The following is a 10,642-nucleotide window of genomic DNA, read 5'->3' on the forward strand; positions in this document are numbered from 1 at the left end:
CTATGACGCTTTCGTATTTTTTATATACATTGCTGCGTAAATAGTGGATTATATCTCCGTGCTCTTTTAAATTCATTGAGTCTACCACAATGTCAAAAAGTAAAAGTTAAATGATTAAGAGAAATTGGTATGATTATCCAATGTAAAAATATCGCTTTTATATTAGTATTTTTAAGTTTTAAACAGTTTATTTTATTTTATTTTGTTAGTGATTCATATATTTCTGCGATCTAAAATGAAGGCTTTTATACTTATATTGCGGCTCCTTCGAGTCGGAACTTTCTTTTAGCAAAAACGTAAAAAGACATCGCTGCGCTTTACAATTTGTAGCATAACTAAGAAACCAAAAAATAAAACTTTGGTGAATTTCAATAGCCAAACACAGCTGTTTATAGCACCATGCCCATTTTCTTTTCTATCAGCACATTTAAGCAGAAGTTGTTTACTACTATTTCGAAAAAATATCAACACAATTGACAACTTTCGAGAAAAGTAACCCATTTACATGGCGCATATTTCCTCCAAGAATAACGAGAAAAAACGACCCCGGCTATCGAAACATTTCAATAGCACTTGGCATATTTATGAAGTTCTTCCTAAAAAAAGCATCCATACGGACGAGAACAGCGTACCACAACTTCGCCAGGTGTCGGATTTTGATAAACTTAGAACCCCACCATATGGTCCTCAGCAAGTTGGCCTGCTATCTCTGAAGGAGAAAAAAAGAATTACCTCCTGTACCTCCATGAAAGAGGCAAGCCAGCCTAATACTTTCTGAGAACCGGGACAGTTTATGCTTCATGTTATTTTTTCATGCTCATGTGAACACGAGAAAGACAAGCTGTGTGCGTAAGGAGAGAACGACGGAACGACTGTCGTGATGGCGTCAACCTCCTTCGTCTATACGATTCCCAATGCTCTTCAGAGCAAGCCGCCGATACTTCTGTCTGCAACTAGAACACGCTCACCAGAAATCGTAAAATGCGGCATGCGGCTGGCCAACGCAGCGTTATATGGTCTCATACGGGGCACGCAACCAGCATGGTCCTGCCTCTCGCCAGCACAGCGTTTTCTGCCGTTTCTTAGGTCATCTTTTTGCCGTTCTGCAAGAAAGATAGTGAAGTTGGTTCTCTACGCGTCACTATATCTTAAAAACAAACAGAACAGCGGAAGGTTTCCTTTATTATATTTTCTCAGCCAAAAAGAAAACTAAATTTTTTGTATTCTATTAATTTCTTCCGTTAAAACATTCCATGTGGTCCGTTAAAACATTCCATGTGGTTCGGATTTTTCGACAAGATTGAGATACTGTGGGATTTGGCAGTGTTTTTTCTGGTTTCTTCTTTATTTGGAAATGCTTCTTTAGTTTTCTTTTATTTATTTAAGGGAGTTGATCTACTCTACTGATTTTTTTTTAATAATTAATAGATGTGTTATTTTTCTTTTTGGGGGGAGGGGGTATTTTTGTTCAGTATGGGTTTTGGAAGGTGTCCTACTTCTATAGAATTACTGCAACAAAAACAAGCTGCCGGGAGTGTCCCTACTGTTTCGTTTCGTTTCATGTAACAATGCCGCAGTAAAGTGAAAATTTATTGCGGTTTCACTCGTGTGGAAATTGTTTTTCTGTGTCGTAAAAATATTACTCGGATGATATTGTTTCTCTGGTCTCACTTCCGCAGTCTGGGCATAAATGGCCAGACTTTTGACACATAACAGGTGCAAGATTACTGAATTCTCGAAGTTTATTTTACACATAAATGTTGGCTTGCGTTGGTGTTTGTTTACGCGATAAGAGGGTCTTATTTTGGTGTGTCTTTTTGCACTCCCAATACTATTCTTCGGAACTGTCTTGAAGGGTGAATTCATGTTAACGGCCTTCATTAATATTTTTTTCTGGTTTCTGTGTAGTGTTTGTGGATAAATTCATTTGCATGAGTACATAAGGTTTACGCAATGATATAGAAATGTATCAAAAATCACGGTTCACCATTGTTTCAGTTTCTGGTTGTGAGGTAGGTAGATTACCCATTTTGGCGCGTCTTTGTCAGCTAAAACGCAATGGAAACAAAGATTAAAATTTATAAAGTACTCGAATTTTTATATCTTTTTACAGGACAAGCAAAACATTAAAATAAGCAGAGATACGTAATAGTAGAAATGCTTAAAACTGCTTGAAGAGGCAACATAACTACAAGGTTGTGAAGAAGCAGCGTAAGTTGGTCTCTGCTTGATCTAATGCCCATTGGCTTATTCTTTACTTAATCGAAAACCACCGTCTCTCAAGATATTGACCAAAGCATTTGGCAGAGTGGAACTTTTTTTTTTTTTTGTAATCCCGACACTGTACTGCCTCTTTGAGAAAAATCACAAATTATGCGGTTATGTCACTTACAGAAGGCGTTTTCAGGCCCTGTTTTTAGCGATAACAAGTTGCAGATGTCCGCGCATGTTGGCCCACTAATGGACTCAGAGGAGTGCGAAATAGCGTAAAACTCGGCAAAAAACCAAAAAAAAAGCTGGTGACGATGCAGTCTTGTATTATCGAGTACGGCTGATATGCGAACGGCGGAGCGCGTGACCGACGATACATGCCTCGCTATTGCGAGGCAATTAGGAACTGACAAAACTACATTTTGGAAAGGGGTATGCGAGATTGCGCGCCACTCTGATGTGCACAGCCTCGCAGTTAATCTCTCCTCTTCGCAGTTTATTCAGTTCCTAGTCGCCTCTAGGTTGCGCAGCATGTATCAAAGACCACACGGTCCGCTGTTCGATTTTTGTTTCTATCCGATAGTGCACCAGTTTCCGAAAAAAATATGATTCAATGTTAGAATTACTTCGATCAGAAAATAATCCAAAATAGCACTGGATTACTCTAATTAATTGAGTTAACAAGTATTTTCTCATTACCACGAAAGATAACCCATATCTTTCCCATTACTAATTACGCAAGCTGTCTGGCTCTGCTTAGTCGATTCCGTTGAGAAAAGGAGGTTAATGTGATCGACAATAGCTGAAATGGAAAGTTTCAAATTGGTATGGTTGACTTTTCACTCCATCGTACAGCCCAGGTACTTTCGATACTGCATTTCAATTGCAAGCTAAAATGCAGCGCGGCAAAAGCTGAGGATCGAGGTCACAGCCCTGGCAGTTCTGTCTTCTACGCGAAACATGGTGGGAGAGATGTGCGTCCTTGAGTGAAGAACGTCCACTTGCAGATTTTTCTGCGGCATATCTTAATGGGACACGAAGTATGGAACAAGGCACTAAGGCGAGATATTCACCACCTTGATTGAATGTCAATTTATAGAATTACAAGATTGGTTCCTACAGAAATCGTTCCAATTAAATACCGGGTGTTTCATCCAAGGTTTTGAAAATCAATAAAAAGAGGGTGGCTGAAGGAAAAAAGAAAAATAGCACTTTCGGGAACGAGGTGCCAACTACGTCGGATATCATAGATTGGAAAAACACATGCTAATTAGTTGTATATTCATCTAAAACGGAGTAATTCAGTTTTTATATAAGTCGAAATAAACATAACGTGTGAATCACAACCTGTCTGAACATTATCAAAGACCACCAAACCTACTTATTTTAGAAAGAAATAAAGCAAAAACTGCATTCTACGGCGTTCAAAAAAACGCTCAATTTGGACGAATTTCTAGTCTTCGTTGCCGTATGTGAGCGGATCTTAGCGCCAGTTGTCTTGAGCAGACAACCTAGAATGTATTCGTCTATTGTGACTGACAGAACAAGAACGGCAGGTAAAAGTATCAATTGTCCCGCCTTCAGCGCGCGCTTCATATCTCCGATGATGCTCGCACGTCTCGAGAACCTCGAGCGTGCAAGCGCAGTCAAAGCACGATAGAAGGCAACGAGGGCTTGGGGGAGACTTGGCGTTCGAAAGGGACCCCTTACCATTCTCACATTGACAGTGATCAACACACCCATGGTTGTGGGGATCAATGACAAGGCGCTGTCGAATTGCATTTAACTGTACAGAGTTTAATGCAGTTTAACAGTGCCTAGACAAGTATCTGACCGACGGGAAAAAGGTGCAGGGAAAAAGACCTTAGCAAGCTGGGAGGGATCTGTAAAGTCTTTAAGAGATAAGAAAAGATCACGAACTAAAGAATAACCGAAGACGTAAGCAGGTCAGCTTAGTTTCCCAAAAGCGAAGGCTCGGAATCTGTATTAAAAAAACGAAGAAAACATCAATCTGAACGTGTTGTGTGCGTTCGACCCTAAGTTTTTTTTCTTGTTTACAGGCTCTTAAAATGCATCCAAAAAGCTTATGCTTACTGGAAAACGTCACCTAGACAGCATTATCTTTAATAATTAGCGTCCCAGGTGTACTGCGCGCCTTTGAGTTCAGCTTTGTTTGTGAGAATAAGCTTATATTCTGGATAGAAAAAGTTTAGGGGGGAAAGGGGTTGTGAAACTTCTCGTTGTCCCTTTTCTGTGGTTCGCTCACCCACTGCGTCTTACTGCATATCGCAATGTTCGTGACAATCACTATACTTCTTTATATTACCGTAATGCATTTATCACCACTGGCAAACGTTTTTTTTTTTTTAGTGGTAAGTTAAAGGTACGTCGCGAAGCTTAAAAGTCTATGTTGAAAAAAGAATGGCCGAATTTGTAGAAATACTGACGGATTCTATTATTTTAATTACTTACAAAACTACAAAACTACATATACTCTGGAGGAAAGTAACATGAATCTTATGACTAACAGGTGGCTCGAACAGCCGTCCAAAAATTTGACAGCACGTCGCTAGTGCACGGGAAAGTATTTGACACAAGGTTTAAAGACGAACGCGCTAGACAATATACAACCGAGGGGCATTCTCAAGGCATGCAGGGTTTTTCTAAAAAACGTTGAGAGAGTTTTCGCAACGCACATAAAAGCAGTGCATTATATATATATATATATATATATATATATATATATATATATATATATATATGCAGGGTGTCACAAAAAAAATTACTGGGGTTTTTTCCCCTGCAAAACTAAACTAGGCATCGCCGAATGCTCAGTCTCCTCCCAGAGGTAGCACTAGAAGTCGGAACCATATGCCAAAGTTTCAGCCCAATCCGATACTTTATTCAAAAGTTATAAGCGATTTTCTGAAAATTTCAATGGAAATGGGAGCCCATTTTTGTCCGTTCTCCGTTTCTCGTGCCCATAGAGCCCCATGTATTCCAAAACTCCGTCGGCCGCCATTTTCCAATTGAAATTTTCAGAAAATCACTTTTAACTTTTAATTAAGGCATCGGATAGGGCTGAAAGTTTCGCATCTGGTTGTGACCTCTAGCGCTTCAATCGGCCGGAGAATGAGCGTTCGGCGACGCCTAGTTTGATTTTGCGGTTAAAAAAAAAAACTTTTTTTTTTTACACTTTGTATATAACGATGAAACTTCACTGCAAGGCAGCCACAGCGATATATGCAGATTCTAGCGACTTTTAGTTGACGGTCTCAGGTGCGGAACGAGGAGTCGGGGCTGTGGCTCGCTGATCACAAAACCCCGAGGAAGCAGGCCTGAAGTGGAAGTAGTGAAGTCGGACCTTCTTTACATGCAGTGAATGTGCAAGTCGGTGGTCAACATTTAAATCCGGCGTTCTTTGAGGTCTGTGAGCTCCCGGTATATAGCGCTCCAAAGGCGAGAAAGCCCACCGAGAGAGTGATGCCTTCCCCAGAGTCCGAATGTTTATTAGGTGTTCGCGGCGCGGGCGAGGCTGACGGAATTGCTGTTTTTTTTGTTGTTTTTTTTCCGGCGAGGTGCAAGTTATACGACCTGTAGCCGCTCCTGCCATGCGCCGGTAACCGTTCTCAGCACTGCGCGGAGTCTGATGCAAGGCGCCAGTGCTCATGCCGCTCGCACGGAGACACAACACCGACACATTCAAGTGCGCGCACGCCGGCGCATTTTCTAACGAGGGCTGGCGCTCCCAGGTCGTCTCTTGTAAAACCCCTGGACAAAAGCGTTTTTTACAAGTACCGCCAACCATTTTTGTGGAAACGCGCAAGATACGTGCCACGAGCGGGTCCTACGCCGCCATTCGCTTCCAGGGGCCGCTCATTTCAGTGCTGCGCCGCCATTTGCTTCCAAGGGCCCCTCGAGACACGGTCCTCGTGCCCTTGCGCATTTGACACTGCTTGCAAGACAAACACGCACACATACAGGGGATTCAGTCTCGTGGTTCCCAAAAGACGTTCTTTTAGAGAATGTAAAACTCGCGGAAGGCCTCGACCCACTTGATGCTTGAACACACGATTCTGCATCCCCGGAACAGGGTAGAGTGTTCCCGTTTGCTCTTTTCTTAAGTGCTCTCAGAAACTTAACAAGACGCAAAAGTTTCTCTCGCAATACCGAACAAAATATCTTAAAACATTAGGGAAGCGGTTTTTCAAAGATAACAAATCTGGAGAAAAAGGCCTCTACCAACAGCACGCTTAGGCCGACTAGTTCTAATTGTCCATTATGGATTGCAATAGCCTTCAGTTTCACTCAATGACGTATACACGTTTATTCTACCCTTACGGAGTATCATTCAATGGACATCCAGCGTCATCTATGAGTTCTGGTGTCAAGCAGCCGGACTACGTTGGCTATGCAACGGAGGAGTGTCTCTTAAATGTTTCGTCTTTCGATTCGGGTAGCGCGCGTTGGGCTGAAACTTCTGCATCTGGCCTTCCCAGCCCGGTCTCTCTATTTGAGGGGGGAGGGGAGGGGGGAGCTTCCACGTCAGACGATGAGCGATTAATTGGTTTGCTATACTTCGTTTCACTCCAAGTCTCACCGAAGCCGACACTATGAGCCGACGGAGTCAATCAAGCTTCACCAAAGTTTTATTGTTACGACGCTCATCGCCTTTTCTGTGTTTGCTACTACCCGATAAACAAATTACTCGTAGCGAATGTGCCGCGATTTTACGCTTTCTTCTGTGCCCGTTTAATTGAGCTGGCAGAAGCACGCCTCAAAAGACGATGAGAACTCTGACAATGCACTTTTGGCTCCAAACCCCATGCAAAGAGCAAGTTCGTCTTTTTTTTTTTTTTTTTTTTTTTTTTTGCAGGGGTTTTGGTGACGTCAGCACACCGAGCTTTGGGCTACGATTGAAGGATAGTGGATAGACCTTAAGGCGGATTGCTTTCCGGTCTACCCACTATCCTTCTATCAGAGCCAGTCAGCGCGCGGCGTTTTGACGTCACCAAAACCCCAGCAAAAGAAGCAGACGAACTTGCGCTCCGCATAGACTCTACCAGATCGTAGCGTCGAATGCGGTCCGACCTAATTTAAAATGGAGTACACACAAAGAAGCCTGAACATTTTTTCTTGCCGTGGGACGGCGGGAGACGGCACAGCTCTTTAGTTTTAGTAGCAATACAAAGCAGGACTGTGTGCACGTCAGTTTATTCGGCTTTTTTTCAAGGTCGGGTGCGGCGTTGCAAGTGAGCTGTAAGGCGAGCCATGGCCGCCTGCTCCTTTTCTCCGACGTGGTTGACGGAAACCACCCCGGCAACACTCCTGCTCCTTTCGATCAGCCCGGCTCCCAGCTTGTCAATATCTTCACACAGGCGGAGCCAGGCATCCGCTGGCGCAGTAGACCCGTTGTCTTCCAAGTAGTACATCCCTGACTTAAGCTTTACGATAAGCTCCAATATATTCACCGCGACTTTGAGAAGTACTTCAGCATTGTCGTACACCCAGTGGGCAAAAGCTTGAACACCCTGCCACAGCCCGCCCCAAAAACCATATTCTGAAACCTGTAAAAAAACCAAAAAGAAGTTCCAGCACATGTCACAATTGGAGTTTAAAGTCGGACACAACATTTGTTAATCAAAACTAAAAACACTTACGTGTTTTACGATACAAATGTACAAATGCTTCCTGATCTCCTTATATATATCCCTGCTCTAACTAGCTAACCGATGACGTTTAGGGGGTGTGGGGATTGCTGGAATGGCTCAAGCCTTGCCATCTAGGGAGTATCGACTCTCGTCTGCAGTCTCAGTGGTATCAAGAGTTTCTTTAATATTCTTAAAACTATTTCTTTTGTTTCGAGCAGTCCTGTCTTGTATCTTGCTCGCTCGTTCCCTGATAAGACTCGGGGGTCGCCTTAGTCGGCGCCTGGGGTTTGAGGCCTGGCGTCTGAACAGCACCAGGCACAACCGGGGTGGGCAAACGTGCCGGTAAGGACTTTTTTTATATATATAAAGGTCACACCAATCGGTGAAACCTCCAACTGCGGTTGGCGTCTGGGAGGAGAGTTGCACTATCTCTTGTGAGTTGCGAAGAAGACAGAAGAGGTAGCGAAACTCTGCTTTGGGACGCCAGCAGTTTTTTTGAGTTTTCGGCTTCGCGAGAGAATAACCTGCGAAAATTGCAGACCTCGTCTTCAAAGACGTATATTCTCCTCTCGCGGACGAGCTTACGCGACACTTGATAGATAAATTTTCTAGACAAGGTCACCAGCACATTACCTTTCCGCCCAGTCGTTCTTTTTGTTTTTATCGGTTTTTTATAGGTTTCATTCTTATACGTTTTACATACTTACCCGGTATTTTCATTGTTTATTTCTTGATTTGTATAGCAAACATAGCTAACATCCGACACGTCCTGCATCAACATTCCACAGCTAAAAAAGCGTGAGTGTCGTAACACTTCGGGTCAAGCGGGGGCGCTGTAAAATCCGGTCTCTGATAACTTTCCTTGGCTTACCACCATTAGCTTAATGTTATTCCATTGTAATCTGTAGCTGTAAACTTCCAAACAAGCAAGGTTCTTTTAAGCTCTTATTTTTTACAGAACATGTATTCGTCGCTAAACGTTAATGTACTGTGCATTAACGTGTTAGATGCCCGCAAGAATCAAACTTACGAAATGCTCGTTCACACCTACCTCTGATGACCACACGAGGAAGCAGTTCAAATTGTTCGAAGAAACCACGGCTTAACTTTTGACAAGCACGGTAATCGGACATGTTAAAAAGGATATTTTATTTCTCAAAAAATCCTCACCTCATCGTCGAAAGCAGCAATCCGACCTTCTTCCTCAACAGCGGTCCTAATTATGTGGCTCATCTCTCGGAGAAGCAGACCTATCATTTGTGTGTCGTTTCCTATTTCAAGATTAGCTTCCGCAAGGTATTCGCTCAGAACATCATTTTCGTCATTGCCAGGGTTATCCTTCTTCGACACTATAAATAAACACAAAGGTTACGCCAAGTTAGCCACAAGCATTTCCAGTTATCATCAAGCCCATTCTTTTTGTATATGGGGCGACCTGTAAAAAAAAAATAGCTTGCGCAGTTCTTTTTTAAAGAAATATCAACACTATTTTGAGTTTAATGCTCAGGACTAAACCCAAATAAGTATTTAGGCCAGAGTGTTCTTTTGAGTATTCACAATACAAGATTACACAAGCAAGGTCCTCGGGAGACAGCATTTTGTTCAATATCATTACTTTTAAAATAAATCGACTGGTGGAAACTGTAAGCCCAGTTTTAACTTATTACAATCGCAAGACTCATTATTTATGTAAGGCAAGGCATAATGATAGTCAAAGATATAAATTTGTTTTAGCCGAAATGATAAAAATGCGATCATGGTTGGTTGTAAGAGATAAAATTTCCGTTCTAGAATAATAAACTGAAGCGCGTTCAACACACTCAACCAATCGTTAGCAGGTCTAAGTATGCCTCCATCAACTCAAAGATATATCTATTGTTTGGAAAGACTTACCTGCAGATGACGCCAAGCCAACTGACATTAGGGCCAGTGCCAAAACCGTTAGACGCTTCATTTCTGCAGAATCCAGAGCCTCTTCTCAATTTCCGAACCTTAACGGTGAAATATAGCTCTAATGTTTTCTCACTTCTAGCAAGCACAGTTCGTAAGTGAACCTCTCTCTTCGAACGCTTGCTTTTTGCAACAGCGCCCTGGAATTCTGCTTGGAATCTTCTATCTGTTTTGTGCTACCTTTCTTATCAATGCTTATGTCAGAAGTGATAAGCCAACCCAAAATGCAAAAACACAATGGCTTTGTTTATTCGGCTCCATGACCTTAGCAGGCGCATCATACAGTCGCAAATGTTACTAGATAAAAATGTTGTGTTGCACAATTAGTTCTATGTGTCATCCACAAAAAAAAAAAGAAATACACGACACACCTTTTTGTATTATCATTTCCCGCGTTTTCCGCAGTCATAGCCGCACACAAGTAATTCATTATGGCTAAGAGTTCCTCCACACTATATGTTTCTCAAGCATTGCAAATATATGAACTTAGGAAACAGAATCTGTTAAAGTGAGTGAGCCGAAGCTCTAATTCCCTTTATGAAAACAACTGAAAGCCAGCGGAAGCTGAGATTATTGTAATCTAGATATTTCTCACATCGCTTACTAATTGCAAGGTTTTGTCCCTGCTGTAGAGGAGCACTTGATGCTCTTTATGAGCGCTATGTAAAATATCTGCGATTATTATATAGAATACAACACCGCTTGAGTGTAACTGAATAAAAGCAAGATATCTCGTTCACACCAGATATCTAGTTCATCCCTTCAAACACCATTGTATAGCCGCGGAAGATAAGTATGTTTTTGATTATAAAAATAATTTTTCATAACAC

The 10,642-nt window shown here is 42.1% G+C and overlaps 1 protein-coding gene across 1 annotated transcript; it reads right to left on the minus strand.

Annotated features, from left to right (window-relative positions):
- Nucleotides 1-7,379: 7,379 nt before the first annotated feature.
- LOC115328016 lies at nt 7,380-9,959 on the minus strand. Its single transcript, XM_029989090.2, has 3 exons — nt 9,756-9,959; nt 9,033-9,211; nt 7,380-7,778 (listed from the first exon to the last, which is right to left on the minus strand). The coding sequence occupies exons 1-3, from the start codon at nt 9,814-9,816 to the stop codon at nt 7,440-7,442; spliced, it is 579 nt and encodes a 192-aa protein (XP_029844950.2). The 5' UTR covers nt 9,817-9,959; the 3' UTR covers nt 7,380-7,439.
- Nucleotides 9,960-10,642: the final 683 nt, after the last annotated feature.

Source organism: Ixodes scapularis, unplaced genomic scaffold (assembly GCF_016920785.2).
Source record: "Ixodes scapularis isolate PalLabHiFi unplaced genomic scaffold, ASM1692078v2 PGA_scaffold5__190_contigs__length_132052651, whole genome shotgun sequence".
Classification (NCBI taxonomy): domain Eukaryota; kingdom Metazoa; phylum Arthropoda; class Arachnida; order Ixodida; family Ixodidae; genus Ixodes; species Ixodes scapularis.